The following is a 17,116-nucleotide window of genomic DNA, read 5'->3' as shown; positions in this document are numbered from 1 at the left end:
AAAAGAAAATCTATTCGAAAACGGTGGTAATAATAATATACGATAGATAAAAATAGGAAACCCTTGGCTGGCTACTAAAAGAACATTAAAAAAAATGTATCATGTACACAGAGTTTTCAAGCAAGGGAAGAAGCAGTAGGTAAATTTGGTCTATCCAGAATATTTTCCTTTTGGCAACAACGTGTATTCAACTTGACCGATCTTTTCCATTTTTCCGATGTGGGCCAAGTATTCTTTGGCAAATAAATGGTTGGCCAAATCAACAAATTCTGTTGATTTATACAAATGTAGATGGTCAAAAGACTCGACATACTATCGATAACAGCTAACCAATCATATTTCTCGTTTGGGCAACCGTTTTCTGTGTTTAACATATACAAAGCACCAACGTAAAATTAATTTTACATACATGGGAGGTTTATACATAAAACATTTAGATACTACAACATTAGAACATAGTACGAAATAACTCAAGTACTCAAAGTACTCAGGCTAGCTCACTCTATCATTTGGTCAGGTTGATCCAGAAGAAGTGTTTTAAAACAAATCACTTAGGTCAATGATTGAATTATTATTTTTATATATTTGTATTTATTTTTTGGAATTTATTGCCAGAATTTAAATAGTTTTGTCCTAAAGGGGGCCAAACACATAAAAACAAGTTCACCGATTTTGCCAACACTTGTCAACTAAGCAATGTGTTTAGTCACACCACAAGAAATTAATAAACATGTTAAAACAGACCAAGAGTTTAATCCATTGACTAAAGGTTTACCAAGACCTAAAAGGGATATGAAATTGTCCATCACATATTGTATCGGCTTCACAAACCATTTAAAGGGCAGTTGTTCGCACAAACTTTTTGGACTTATTGTTTTACAATTTTGTAATCTTATAATAAGTTACAGCAGACACGATACAACCATTGGTGTACATTTTTATGGCTCCTACTTCTCAGCTGTTGTCCACTGTGTCTACCTATTTATAGATACTGTAATATCTGTGTAGTTGCATCTAATGTGAAGCCACAACAGAGATACTTTTTTAAAGATTTCATAGCCACCGCAAGTATTAGAGAACAGTTATTAGAGGAGAGCATGGGGGCCAAGGAGGGGGTCTACAGAACTGTCCCATTTAGGTTAAAAAAAAACTTTGGTGGCATTGGTGCTTTCACCGGCACATACCATTCTGCAATAATACTTTGAAACTATAATAATGTTTGTAACAGATAAAAGACTACACTCCCCATTGTCTGATGGGACAACCTTCTCTAACTCAACAGAAATAATTGAGGTTACTGCAAACAAACGTGCCTGAGACAGAAGGCCAGAAGCAGAAAGAGACATAGGAGGGTTGAGGGCTAACCAACTTTTAAAGGGGTTATGCACCTCCTCCGTAGCCCTTGATGTTCCGCGCAGTCTGTCTGATCCGTGCTCCTGTTTGTTTACAGGGGCACGGAGTCTGCGCTCACTGAGCTTTTGGATGGCCGGCCACTCGCACCCATCACCATATCCCAGCGCCTACATTGCTGAGAGGTAGGGATGGATGGGAGTGGCTGGCCACCCCTGCCGGCCAGAAGCTCCCCTATTGCAGCTTCCGCGCCCCTGTAAACAAACAGGAGCACGGATCAGACAGACTGCGCGTAACATCGATGGCTACGGAGGAGGTGAGTTTTTAAAAAGCCTGCCCCAGCCCGTCTCTTAATTTATTGCTACTCTTGGATAACCCCTTTAAACTAAGAATATTGGATACTATAGTTCACATTTTCTTTAACAATACTTCATAATGTCCATACATGTTCAATGACAATGTACAGTACAAACTATAGTACAAAGTTCATGAAGCCACCGAGAGCCATTTCCAGGTAAAAACTGAAATGCTCAACTGGTGTAAAATTTCAAACAATATGGTTTAAATGATAACTTTGAAACAACTTTAGACATTAGTTATGGTCCTCTCAACTCTTAAAGGGATATTTTGAGTTCACTTAAAAAACCTAAAAAGTCAGAAAGGGGAGAAATAAAAAATAAAATACACTCTCTGCTCTGGCTCCTGTTCCAAGCAACACAGTTTTTCTGTTTACTCAACAGGAATCCAAGGATAGTTGCAGCCAATTCCTCGTCTTAGTGGCTTAGGATCCCATCATATCGGGTGTGCACAGTGTTAAGAAAGGTAATGGCACTGGAACAGGGAGCCAAAGCAGGGAGAGTATACAATTTATTTACCCCCCAACTGAGTCGAGGATTTTTTCTCTAGAGCAGCGGACACTGTGATGAGTTACTATATCACTTTAGTCAAAAGGACTCTTCGAGGACTTTGTAGAGTAAGGTTATTTTCACATATATGGTGTAATTTAAAATCAACAGACAACCATACAACAATAATTTTCCATGCAAAAAGACATATAATCCAAGTGCTATGAGAGTCCATATTTTCAGAATTCGGTCTCTGCATATTCAAATGAAACCCCTGCTAAATACACATACAAAAGAATAAAATGGAGGAATAGGGTGGTGGTGAATATTTCGATTTGTTGGTGTTACCGGCTATCATAAAGTAAATGAAAAAAAAAAAAAATACAGATGCATGAAAAGAAACAAAAATAGAAATAAAAATCGCCGAGTTAAATCGTACATTTACTCGGAGAGAGTATCCCTTGTCATTGCCTTGCAGGTGATCTCTGAGATTCTCCAGTTTTCGATGAAGCTATATGTGGACATCAGAAAATCAATTGAAAAAGCATCCTGTTTCTTAAAAAAAAGAATGAATAAAAACTTTTGATTCAGCTTATAACATTTACTGCTACCATTCAGCAAGCAATAATATATGGAACATGCACGGAGGCAGTTGTGACAAAACGGGTAATGATGGTGCACATTTTTAGAATCGTGATTGCCAACTCCATCTATTGAAAATACCTACCAAGATTGACGGTATATGGTGATTTTATCATTTATAGCTCTAGGTCTTTGTGTGATCTTACCTGTGTACCTAGTGTCAGCCTTTTAGGCTTTATTCCTGCCTTGAGTATAAAGAATGCAAAAAAAGTTCAACTATAATTATTGGATGCACCAAACTTAATTTTTTTAATCCACTAATCATGGAATTGCACATTCGATAATATATCATTATAATTATCCTGGATTAACATAAAGAATGTTCTTATGGTAACCATTAGTTTGGCACATGTAGGATGAGAAGGAATGGCCCCATCACACCCATTTCTTCCTGAGAGTAACCATCTTCAATATCATCTATGGAAGGGTAGACCAGTCATTTAGGATAAAAATAAAAATCCCTATCACATCCATATGTTCCCAAGAGACACCATCTTGAGTAGACAGCCCATGTAGGATGAAATTAAATGGCCCCATTACACTCATATCTTTCTGAGAGAAACCATATACAAGTTCATGGATGGTAGGGTAGACGTCCCAAATAGGATGAAAAGAAATGGCCCTATCACACCCTGATCTTCCCGGGAGAAACCATATTCAAGTTTATGAATGGCAGGGTAGACCACTCATGAAGAATGAAAAGAAAAATCCCCATCATACCCATATCTTCCCGAGAGACACCATCTACAAGTTCATGGGTGGTAGGGCAGACCACCATGTCTTTTGCAATGGAAGAAAATGGTTGATGTTGTGGCCCCCTATGTATGCACTGTATCTATTCACTAGAATCATTCCAGAAGGTGTGAAAGCAAACTTTGCCAATCTACCCGAGATGCTTATCCATATAAAATCCAGATTTGTGGCTCAGTTGCTAGGTGACATAATCATGTGACATTCCAAGGGGTCGGGACAAGCTACAGGTAAATCGTTTTGCAGATCTGCAAAAACGGATGACATATTGTTTACATATGGTGCGTTGTAGCGGCCATACGACTCAGTCTGCGGAATAATACAGTTGACACACAGGCCGTAGAAACGGCCAACAGAGCCCGATTTTGCAGCTACAGGAAAAATATGTTTGTGTGAAGGAGGCCTAAGGCATACACATGTTTTATAGGAAACATAGAATCCTTTCTTTTCAGGAGAATATAATATAAATAATATATATATATATGAAGATGTCTGAATTCCAAAAGGAAAAACATAATAAAGATGAATTCTAAGATAATTAGTCACTTGGCTTTTCCAATATTGCCCCTGTTTCAAGTCCACATTAATGTCATCGACAGTAGGGTAGGATACGCCAGCGCAGAATCAAGTCCTTATGCAATCATATCTATAATGGAATAATGATAAATATCCCACTACACAACCCAGTTGAAAACCGACAAACTTGGAGATCGATTTCTGGTGTGGGATATATTTTACAGATCATGAAACGTTATAGGGAACCCGTCATCAGAAACTGGTCTAATAAACTACTACCAGTATGTTTTCTAGAAGCTTTACACCTTACAGATCATGTTTTCTTTTCATAGCCCAGTGTGGTTCCATCACCCAGAAAATCAACTTTGAAGTGAAATGTGATTTGGTAGTATAAAGTCAAGGAGACGGAGAGTTTAACGGTGAAGTCAAGCTCTCCCTGCTTCTGAACACCTCCTACCATGGCTTACATCATGCACCAGTCTTAAGGAGATCTGGTTAGCGAGGTCTCTGGGTGCAAGACATCAATAACAGTGAAGGGGTGTCCTGAGACAGAGAAAGTTTGAATTTAGTGTTAATCTCTCCACCTCCTTGACTTTATAAAAAAAATTTACACTTACTTCAAAGTTGACTTTCTGGATGATGCCACCACCCTTGGCCATGAAAGAAACATAATCTGGAAAGTCTTCAGCTGTTTGACAACATACTGGTAGTAGTTAATTAGGTATATTAAGAAGACCGTCCCATCTACAACATATTCACTTGCGAAGGATTTTCTAATTGTTTTTTATATCCTCAAAAAATAAATCTTAATTATAAAGCATCGCTCTTCTTGATTAGGTAGTGCAGGATAGCATATAGTTCTACTTGGCTTCTTAAAAAAATAAAAGCTCTGAAATAGGGCGGTGGCCTCGATTTTTGATGAACTCTATAATTTAATGAGCAGTTTTCTTCTCAAACAATAAGAAGTCTATAAAAGCAATAAAATGTGTACATTTTACTGTTCTAATGAGAGAAAGAAGGTCTCCTAATGGCACTTTCGGAGTAACTTTCTGCGGAGTCTATTCAATGGATGGTTTCTTGCCAAAACCAAAAATAACAGAAGACGCTACAATACGACTGTAACATAATATTAGATGTTCTGTTAATTCGCTTCAAGACAAGACTGCATAAATGATGCTTTAGTTAAAGGGGTAAAATCCCATTCACGGTTTTGTTTTATTTAAAAAAAAGTATGATTACAACAGTTTATGTATGTAAAGTTTTCAGTGGGAAATTTGGACCTTCAAATCTTTAGTGGAAATCTTATAACTTCATAATCAGATAATCGTTGGGGTAAGTGATTTAAAGGGCATCTACCACCAGGATGAAGGACTGTATACAAATGAGCCTGAGGGGCTCCTTAGGTGTCAATGGAGCCTGGAGCCCCTCAGGCTCATTTCCATACAGTCTTTCATCCTGGTGGTAGATTAAAGGACATCTACCGACAGAATTTCTGATGGTAGACTGCCCAAACTTACTTGGCCAGGTTTTCTGTACTTCAGGAACTGCAGGAGAAAGAACTCAGGAGAAAATATGCTAATGACCCTACGTCACCGGAGCGCCTCTTGACTGTGAAGACTAATTATATATGCACGCCCCCCACTCTCTGAAGTTGAGACTGGTCCCACCTGCTGATCTGCACACAGCCGGAGACGTCATTCCCGTCAACACAATGGAAGCTTTGGAAATTGCCGACCATATCAAGTGCCTCATCCAATTCACTGGCTAGAAGTCCCAGAGATACCCTCACTTTGTGCTAGGGTTCTTTGAGATAGTTGGAGGTCCCAATAGTCGCACCCTCACCAATCAGATTCCCATATCCTATCCAGTGTAAAGAATAGCAATCAAATTTGGCGCCTTGTGCTATCCTAATTTTCCCATAACCTTTCACCAACTCAATGCATCCTTCAAAATATTCTACTCATGTCAGCACCGGATATGACTTGTATTGTCAGGTAAGTGATCTTGGGCTGGAGCAAACAATCTGGTGCTGCTCTTGTGAAAGTAGATAGAATAAGTATAAGCTTGGCAGCCAAAACTAACACTGATTGCTTGGGATAAGTGGGCGCTTAAGAAAAAAAATTCTAAAAACCCCCAAATCAATGACACAAAACGATAGATGGAAGAGATGGCTTTGGTGGAGAAAATCAATATATTTTTGCTATTTTTTTTAAATTCTATGTTCAGTAGTTTCTTGTACAGATTGCAGCACATCTCAGTTTAGATCAGTGGTTCTTAACCTTGTTTGAGGTACCGAACCCACCAGTTTCATATGCACATTCACCAAACCCTTCTTTAGTGATAAATCAAATATCTGGATGTCTTGACCTCCGTGGCGGAGGCTCCGCCGAACCCCTGACACCGACTCACTGAACCCCCTAGGGTTCGATAGAATCTCTGGCTTAGATCGTTTGTATTCCTGGAACGGGTCAACCACTAAACTCTATTATGGTAAAGTCAATATGATCCATATTTACGCGGGATGTAAATCTAATTAGTAAATTTTATTATTCAAAAATGTACCCAATAAAAAGGTTTGAATGTAAATTTAGATTTTCTTCCAATAAGTGTCATGTTTTTTTGTTGGAAATGTTATTCTAGTGTTTACAAGTCCACAGAGTGACAAATCCTCTACAAAGAAACTACTGATACATGATTTCCTACACGCTAATTAGGCAGTCAGTGTGTCATTAAGAGACGAGCTTAGGACGCATCCTATATTACCCAAAATAGAAGCAGTTTTAGGAGCTACGACAATGCATCAGTGGAGAAGTATAATTATCCTGTGCTTCATGGCCTAAAAGAAATCCAGGTATTTTTCCAAGTTCTCAGTATACAAAAAGTTCGGGATGATTAATTACCCATTGTTTCCCACAGTTTGTGGCTCGGTCTATTGGGTTTCATTGACTTATTTTTAGTAGTAAGTTCACACCATTGTCATTATGTTTAATATATTAGGGTGGAGAAAAGTAACTACAGAAGACCTCCATTTTGTATCAGTTATAATAAGTTGTAAAGCATAGAGATGAGCGCACCCATTGGTTAGGTTCGGCATATATTGCCGGCTGAACAGTCAATCCAGTAATAGCAAATAGCGATGGCTATGACTGGCTGGAGGGAACCCAACCATCAAGTCCACTCATTTCTAGTGATGGACCAGGAGAAGGGAGGGTCTACTTGTACTCCTGCTACATGTATGTCGATAGCTTTAGGCTGAATGTTAAAAAAATAATTAATCATCTTGTCCTTTTCAAGCGTCTGATAAATGTTACAATTTCTTTAAGGGTAAACATGAATTCCCCTAGCGGCGACTTTAAGATGGACCAATCTTTTGACAGAGAAACTGCTCTAAAATAGCCAACCAAAAGAAGGTAAAGAAAGGTGCCTAAAGATTGGAGGAAGTGTTCTATCAATGTGTTGTCAAATGATATAGAATGTATTGATACTTTAGACCAGTGATGGCGAACCTTTTAGCGGCCGAGTGCCCAAACTGCAACCCAAAACCCCCCATATTTATTGCGAGGTGCCAACCAAAAATTAAAGCAGTAACCTATTGCTCCCTGTTCAACTTTTAGTTCATATTGGCCTTCTGAGGACACTAACACAGTAGAAAGATGGAAAATTTTCATCATTTTAGCTTCTTTCCAGTGTCCCTCTGTACACAGGATCGTGGGGCCAGAAGGAAGTCCTAAAATAATTCGACCCTGTCTAATTCTCCCTCTTCCTACACTCCCAAGTAGCGAAGTAAGTATCAAAATATGACTGAAAGCAGCATCTTTTAAGTTGCTTGGCACTGCCGGAAGATTCTTTGAGTCTTATCTGGTGTGCTGGGCGATGGCCCGGGTGCCCACAGAAAGGTCTCTGAGTGCCGCCTCTGGCACCCGTGCCATAGGTTTGCCATCACTGCTTTAGACTATACAAAAAGTTTATATATACTTTATGATTTCTCTATGTATATTCCTGAGGTCTATCCCTGATTCTGCAATGACTTGGCATTTAGTGTTCAATATTCACTAGAACAACTCTCATAACCCATGGTATTCTGCAGTTATACCCTATCCAAAAAATGGCCCATGGACAAGAGATACTAAAATACCAACCAAAATATTGCATCTGGATGTGAACTGTGGATAAAGGGGTTCTGGACATACACAGCACAGGTTGTTAAAAGTTGGGGAAACCTGGCATCCTAGTTGGGTGGGCGTGCCAATCGGCTGAGGGGGAGTGCAGCATAGGTTATAAAGCTTTATATCTATGCAAATCGGTACTTCTAAATGATGAAAAAAATAACATTATTGGCAATGGGGACAGGATGGGGAGGTGAGAATGAGCATCTACCATGAGGTTATCTGATGCTAGATGCCCTTTAAGAATTCACATTGACATACTGGTGTGTGCTCCCTATGGCAGGGTCTGCTCTTCTTTTAGCTTCTTATGCCCTGGTTTTATTTTTTTTAAAAAAAGGCTATTAAAATTTTGCAAATGAGCCTGAAGTGCTTCTAGTTCCTTAGAGGTTCTGGGTTCACTTATTTGGATATTACGGTATTTTAAAACAAGGGTATAAGAACCATTAGAGCTAATGCAGTCACTACAGATCTCTAAAGTATAGGGGTTTTTGAGCTTTTTGATGACCTACAGAATAGGAACGGAGTTGGATTCAGCTGATTGGAGAAATTCAAAACTGTTGGGATTCCCACTGATTTCATACTAAAGGCCAATTCTAAGGATAGGTTATCAATACCAGTAAGTTAGGAAATCTCTTTAAAGGAGTTGCCCTGGGATGAAAAAAAAAAAAGATATATGACTTATACTCACCTCCTCCTGTTCTCCCATGGTACCGCCCGTCAATGTCAGCCTCTGACTGCCTGCAGTGGCTTCTACTACAGGAGTTCAGGTCGGTGCGCGCCGGTGGTCAGGACAGAGGCAATCAGCGGTGTGAGGCGTTGCAGGAGAACAGGAGTGCTGGAGGAGGTGAGTATAAGTATTTTATTGCATTTTTAATCCCCGGCAGCCATATAATTCTTATCCCTAAACAACCTATTTAACTTATGGTTTGGTGCATCCATTAATTTTACAATTTTTTTTTTTTTTTTTTACATCAGCCTTCATTTATGTTCCTACATAACATTACCTTTTTTATTTTCTTTATACTGTTATAATTTTAATTATTACTTTTTTGGGGGGTAAAAACCTCAAATCTAAAGAAAAGTTCAAGCTTTAATGCATCCTTACAATTTATTAGTTTTAATAATAGTGCAAAAAAATAATAGCTTTCATAAAACACATGGCAAAGCATTTCGAAAATTTTATTGCACTAATTACTCAAAAGGCTAAGGAATAATATTGGGCGTTGCATTTCAAAAACTTTTATATGAACCCTAAATAATAATATTATATTTAATCGCATGTTATAGTCTAAGATTAGATTGGGGTTGGCAATTTTTAACCATTGACATGACAACAACAACAACAAAAAAAAAACAGCAGTCAAATGAAAACATAAAAAAAAAAATCACGGTGAATACACTGAATAAATTTACCATAAATGAAAAAAAATTTCGAAGGATGAAAAAATAGAGATAAAAGAAAAAAAATAAAATAAAAACGCGATGGAAGGAAACAATCAAAACATATTTACTTTGAAGGATCCGACTCTATTAGTAACGACTTTGCTTTCCTCCGGCCGTCTAACTTGCTATAGAGTGAGTGAGTGAAAAAATAAAAAAAATACAGAAGTTGGTGATCTTAAAAAATGTAAGCACCAGATTTAAAAAAAAAAAAAACATGCAAATACAAAGCTCACCAAATTGTAGGAATGATCAGACTGCACTGTGGATTTACGGGATTGTCCGACAAATCAGAATAGAAGTGAAGAACGTGGAGTTGCTCCATAAAGCATGCAGACAGCAACAATATTATTGCAAGCAAGTACCAAAGTATCAGGTATGTGGCAGCGCTCTACCTTCACTACCCAAATATTACACCGAGAAATTATAGCTGGTGCATGCAACATCTCGTCTAACAGGAGGGTGATGGGAGCAATGACGGTTTTACGGTTTAACATTTGTAGCTGTTGGAATACAATTAGAAGTTCTAGTTCTAGGTTGATGCAAAAACTACAATAGGGTTACAAAATAAAAAAAAAAATATTTAAGATTTGTAGATTTAAAAGGGTTCTTTAATGGGGTTGTAAATTTTCAGCAAATAAATTATATTATTTGTGTTATGAAAAGTTATACAATTTTCAAATACGATTTTTATACCAATTCCTCATGATTTTCTAGCTCTCTGCTTGCCGTTAGTCAAGAGGAAGCTTTAATGTTTACTTCCTGTGGGTAAAAAATGGTCATGTGATATCATACAGCTGCATGTCATGTGATGTCACACAAGTGGACGGCTCGTTATAGATCCCTGGTCATATGATGTCACACAGGTGCACGGCTCATTATATCCCTGGTCATGTGATGTCACACAGGTGCACAGCTCATTATATCCCTGGTCATGTGATGTCACACAGGTGCACGGCTCATTATATCCCTGGTCATGTGATGTCACACGGGTGCACGGCTCATTATATCCCTGGTCATGTGATGTCACACAGGTGCACAGCTCATTATATCCCTCGTCATGTGATGTCACACAGGTGCACGGCTCATTATATCCCTGGTAATGTGATGTCACACGGGTGGAGGGCTCATTATATCCCTGGTCATGTGATGTCACACAGGTGCACGGCTCATTATATCTCTGGTCATGTGATGTCACACAGGTGCAAGGCTCATTATATCCCTGGTCATGTGATGTCACACAGGTGCACGGCTCATTATATCCCTGGTCATGTGATGTCACACAGGTGCAAGGCTCATTATATCCCTGGTCATGTGATGTCACACAGGTGCACAGCTCATTATATCCCTGATCATGTGATGTCACACAGGTGCACGGCTCATTATATCCCTGGTCATGTGATGTCACACGGGTGCAAGGCTCATTATATCCCTGGTCATGTGATGTCACACAGGTGCACAGCTCATTATATCCCTGATCATGTGATGTCACACAGGTGCATGGCTCATTATATCCCTGGTCATGTGATGTCACACAGGTGCACAGCTCATTATATCCCTGGTCATGTGATGTCATACAGGTGTATGGCTCATTATATCCCTGGTCATGTGATGTCACACAGATGCATGGCTCATTATATCCTTATATCCCTGGTCATGTGATGTCACACAGATGCACGGTTCATTATATCCCTGGTCATGTGATGTCACACGGGTGCGTGGCTCATTATATTGCTGGTCATGTGATGTCACACAGGTGCAGGGCTCATTATATCTCTGGTCATGTGATGTCACACAAGTGCACGGCTCGTTACATATCCCTGGTCATGTGATGACACACAGGTGCACGGCTCGTTATATATCCCTGGGCATGTGATGTCACACGGGTGCAGGGCTCAATATATCCCTGGTCATGTTATGTCACAATGATGTGACATCACATAGTCCTTATTACAATTTTGTGATTCTAACAATTATATTGTTTTGTTTATACAAACAATATCAACGATTTGCTGAAAGTGGACAACCCCTTCAAAGTTCATCCATGCGTAAAGAAGAGGAAGCGGAATCATTTTCCCCAAAGCTAGCAGTAAATAAAATGAGATTTAAATGTATTTCAAAATTTCACCCAAAAATATCCATTGCATAACGTGACTTGCGGGTTGGTGTACAGTACCTCACTTTTCAACAAACTTTGTACAAATCAGTAGTCCAATATGTGTAACACTGAATAAGACAGTTTAGTCAGGTCTTCCCCACCTTGGTCTGCCCTGCTTCACTCTACCGTGCTCATTTTACAAAAAAGTGGCATGAGGTACGGGAAACATCCAAAAAGTTGCAATGGCCTGGCCTCGCCTCAGAAAGCTGGCTTACAAGGCATGATAAATGCCTTCCTATATGGAATAACAGGAGGAGGCCCACTCACTCACTAACTAACTCCTCCGCCTCCTCTCCTTATACACTTCTATGTAATATAATGAGCTTTTGTCCATCCTCCGAGAAAGACAGAATTAAGCAGAGATTTCACAGTTAAAAGCAGATTAGGAATGTCCGAAGCGAGCAGAGAAAGAAGCACATTGCTCTAAGATGATATCTTACATAGTCTCACGTATTCATTTTTGACTTATGCAAAGTTTATTGAAATGTTAGCATGTGTTCAGATCGGCCAAAAATCTGCAGCACGCATTTGTTTGCTAAATGGTACCAATTTTGACATATATATATATACACCTATATACCATATATACTCGAGTATAAGCCTAGTTTTTCAGTACAAAAAAATGTACTGAAAACCCAAACTCGGCTTATACTCGAGTAAAAAAATACATCAAAACTCACCTTTCCGGCTTCCCCCGTGGCTGGCAGGGGGCTGGCTATATACTGGGGCAGGCTATATACTGGGGGATATGGGCTGGCAGGCTATATACTGGGGGGCAGGTGCTGGCTATCAACTATGGAGCAGGGTCCGGCAGGCTATATACAGGGAAGGCTGTGACCAATGCATTTCCCACCCTCGGCTTATACTCGAGTCAATAGGTTTTCCCAGGTTTTTGTGGTAAAATTAGAGGCCTCGGCTTATACTTGGGTCAGCTTATACTCAAGTATATATGGTGTATGGGTTTTTCACAGTCTCAAAATCTTGGGATCTCTATAGATTCTGAGCCTGCTGTACTACAGGGACGGAAAAGGTGCTTTTTACTAGTATAAAGATTCTACTCTATATAGTAGATGTTTAGGTACAGGTGAAACAGCTCGTTTATTTTTTAAATGAACTGTAATGTTGCCTAAAAATAGAATATTTTCGGGTCTTCGATTTAGCTACATTTTATCCAGCATCCTGCTTCTGAGTCAAACAAGATGATTAATGTTAGGAGCGCAGTGTGGGCTTTGGGATCTGGCCAGAGAATGGCTCGGGAGTTACACTGCAAAAATCACTACAAAGGACATGATTTAACAGGGACTAGATCTAGTGATAATATAACACAGAGACAGAAACATAAACTCCATTGTCTATGTGCTGTTTTATTGGGTCCTAGGTTACTATGTCAGGGTAGTCCATCCTCACGTCAGCTTTATTTACCTAGTGAATGTTACGTGACCAGAATTCTATACATTACATTACATTTTAGTGCAGCCTCATATTCTTACTCTTTGATCTACTGAGCTTCTCTTGTGTCTATATATCAGATGATACATACACCAGCCATGTATACAGATACACAAGAGACATGAGATATTTAAAGCAAAGGATTTCATACAACAATATGATTTGATTGGCAGCTTCAGTTGTTCTAACAATGGGCAATTGATCGTCTAGGTATAAGAGGGGAAAAAACAGGGGAGAACACAAAACATGGAAGATGAATTTCTTAAGGTGGCCTAAAGATTGTTTCGCTAGCAGATATTCATCTTCAACTCCCCCCCTCCCCCCCAACAAAAAGATGCAAAAACTGCCTATGTTCCTTGAGGAACAATGAAGCTTACCGTCATTGGATCGGTTATAGAACATGCTCTCCTGTTCTTTTCCCCCCAATACCATCTATTTTCACACATTGCCATAGTTGCCCAGAAAGACCCCAATGAAAGCAATGGATTTTACCCAATGATTCAGAATGTAGACTTTTTCAGATTAGATTGTAACTACAGGCTCCCCATTCCTCTTCTAGCTGCTTGAAGTCGCTGCCTTCTGGTTCAGGTCATTGTGTCCAAAGTAGAAATCCCTACATGTCCATAGTTCTAAGAGGCACCTCCGCAGACAGATTGCGCATGCGCTAGAGTTCCCGAAAGCCAAGTGATATCACCGGCGGAATGTACGGCTATGGGTAGACAATTAGACAATGCCCTAGGGCATTGGTGGCAAACCCATGGCATGGGTATCAGATGTGGCATTCGGAGTCCTCTCTGAAAGAGTCCCGGATATGATCCCAGCATTGAGTTCACTAGACAGGACTCGGGCAGTCCCGGTCGACCAAAAAGATTTAAGCGACACATCCTTGGCTGCTGGGGACTGCAGGAAGAGTAAGGTGTGAACAGGGCTGAATTATCTTTGGAGGTCCTCCAGCTGATCCCACAAATGTTCCTGCACAGAGGGACCTCGTAGAGAAGCTTCAATGATAGTCAACCTTCCTTCTTTCAACTGGTGTCCTCACCAGGCCAACATGATGGAAGGCGGTGGAAGAACAGCGAGCAAGTAACTGCTTACATTTTCTATAAATAAGTGGATTCTGGTTGTAGTTTTGGCACTCGATCTCTAAAAGGTTCTCCATCACTGCCCTGGGGGATAGTACAAAGTCAAACTACTTAGGTGGCACGGGGGTTCTTAAATCTGTCTAGAGTTCTGTGAAAATTACTATTGTAAATGCAATAACAACAAATAGCAAGAATAATCTATTCTTTTAAAACCTACAGAGGTTGTCTGGGATTTGAAAAACATGGCTGCTTTTTCCCCCATAAATGGCACCACACCAGACCTGACAAGTAGTATCTGATATTGCATCTTAGTTTTTTTTCCCTCTGTTGTAGGAATACGTTAGATGGATGCCAGATGTATTGTTACAATAGAGGACTAGAATGTATCCTATGGCCTCCTCATGGGTTACGTCCTCCTGTTCCACCCTTTTTCCCTAAAAGCAGGAGGCAACATGGGCAACAGCCAGTGATTGGCTGCTGCCGATGTTCAGGGTATTAACCAAGGGCATTTCATGTCCTTATATGGACGGTGAATATCACTGGGGACGTCCTATGGTGTACACTGAGCGGAGGACGGAGGTGGATGCAATACAGTTGCATCCGCCCCCCTTGACGCCAGTAGTTTATGGAAGTAGCCATTTTCTTCAAATCATGAAAGTAAACCCATTTAAGTTAAATATTTAGAAGTGTACAATTCTACACTTTTACGCTCCAATACCGAATATTTGTTAGCATTTGTTATGCTTGGGGCAGCATCACAAAAAAGCTTGGAACAACATTCGGCCTTAGAGGAGCAGATTACTAATCCTGTAACTGCTGCCAAAGCAACAATTCTCATGAATCCAAAGTATGTGGATCCCAATATGACATATAAAGGGCTAGAGGAAGGAGCAATTCACCCGCCCAGGGAAGGTTTTATTGTTTTGGAAAACAAAAAATAGTCAAGCAACTATGAGTAGAGGTTCAACCACTGAAAACTTACTGATCGTACAATGGACCAAGGCCAAGCAGACGAGTTTAACAGGAGCTTAAATACTAAGTCTCCATTCAAACTGTAGATAAAATGTAGTCTAAGTGTAGCCCCCGCTCCAGAAGAGTTTGGATATAGCAGTGGTGACACATGTTCACTGTCTCTCTTTTCAAGGTCTATGGACATAGATAAGCAGTGTACTAAAACAGTATAGTTCTGCTGTATAATCCTCTGACTATTCGTGAATGGTAGGTAATGGAAGGTATGGGTTTAAAAAGAATAAAATTATCAAATATAATTTCAGTCTATGCATGACCATCATACATACACCATCATTACCGATCTGCTCACCTTCAGGGCTTACCAAGGTCAAACAAGCCTGAAGCCCAAGACAGCAAGACGTTCAAGAACATACTCAAGATTTACTGTTTGGCCGCTCTAGACGATAATGGTTTAACCCGTGGTGTGATTTTGGAACTGTAAGGCAACCTTTACAACTCTGTTAATTGTGCCATTTTGCAGCTATTCACAGGAACTTCATATTTAAAGAATTCTTAAACTACAGGCATTAGAGACGAGCAGACCTGAACTTCAGGTTTGGCGTCCTCCATTCAGCAGCTCTGCCCAACCTGGACACATTGCATGATGGACTGCAGAGCAATCAAACAGCTTAATGGCCCTAGCGACTAGGCATGGCTGTGATTGGCCAGTTGTGTCCACCAGGTGTCCACCTGGCCAATGACAGCCATGCCAGGTTGTTAGGAGAAAAAAGCTGCCTGATTGGCTGCTCTGCAGACCATCATGCAACATGTCTGGGTTAGGCGGAGATACCGAACCTAAAGGGTCTCACAGACAACTGGAAAAGCTGTTCTGACACAATTAGGGAACAGTCAAGTGGATGGGCCACTGCCTTCCAAAAGAATACCTTTTCGAGGTATCTTCACTACCATTGCTCCCATTGATTCACAAGACCCAAAAACAAAAAACATCTCTACCAAGACGGGTTACTTAAAAAAAATTATCAACAAAAACTCCTGATTAAAAAAAATCTAAAATAACCAACTCATCTTCATTAGCTTAGACAATGTTTGTTATTTTTCACCGATAGACCCAGAATGATAGTTGGAGTGCCAGCAGCTGTTGCAGAGGAGTTAACAGAGTTGGCAACCTCAAATGAGACCAAATATTCTGCCAAACCATTCCCCCTCTACTGTGACAACTGTAGATCAGCGTCACATTGGAAAAACTAATTTTTTTCCAGGCACAAGCAATTAGAATAGCTGCATGGGCGAGAGAAGCTGAAAGAGCCGACGCTCTACCAAGACTTCAGCTAGCAACTAGTTAACAATCACAGGATACGCCTTCCCCAAATACCAGGGGTGAACCAAAAAGCTGTTCCTTAAATCATTTCTGATGTCACATACTGCAAAACGAGGTCACGGAGAACATAATTTGCATGGACTTCTAACCTTTCGAAAATTCTGCAGAACTTATGATGTCTATCTACTGAAATGCCCTCAGTTCTGAGCAATGTTAGCACCATGACCATCAGAAACATCAAATCTTTGAGATATCAAGTCTACGAGATGGAGACCAATTGTGCTAGTAACCGGTAGATGAAAGCTGCTTATACATGATACAACTTACCTGTGGCTGAACTATTCTACGATGTCTGGCTGAAGAGCTGTACTGTTGATTCATCTCCTCATCAAGTGGTCACATTTGGCTGTGTATGACCTATATTAATC

General features: G+C 40.0%; 1 protein-coding gene across 30 annotated transcripts in view; it reads right to left on the bottom strand.

Moving 5' to 3' along the window:
- Positions 1 to 17,116, bottom strand: part of GPHN (gephyrin) — a 231,199-nt gene that overhangs the window by 33,979 nt on the left and 180,104 nt on the right. For 12 of the 30 annotated variants that reach the window (XM_072115197.1, XM_072115191.1, XM_072115194.1 and 9 more), the window contains 2 exons: positions 9,781 to 9,837; positions 2,635 to 2,706 (listed from right to left, as the gene is read on the bottom strand). The exons of 12 other annotated variants lie outside the window; for them this stretch is intronic. In XM_072115197.1, the coding sequence (XP_071971298.1) occupies positions 2,635 to 2,706; positions 9,781 to 9,837 (129 nt within the window). The remainder of the gene's footprint in view (positions 1 to 2,634; positions 2,707 to 9,780; positions 9,838 to 17,116) is intronic. 6 more of the 30 variants (XM_072115193.1, XM_072115218.1, XM_072115195.1 and 3 more) reach the window with 1 other exon arrangement.

This window comes from Engystomops pustulosus, chromosome 7, assembly GCF_040894005.1.
Source record: "Engystomops pustulosus chromosome 7, aEngPut4.maternal, whole genome shotgun sequence".
NCBI classification, from domain to species: domain Eukaryota; kingdom Metazoa; phylum Chordata; class Amphibia; order Anura; family Leptodactylidae; genus Engystomops; species Engystomops pustulosus.
Note: the sequence above shows the minus strand (reverse complement) of the source record. Positions and strands in the feature narration are given on the sequence as shown.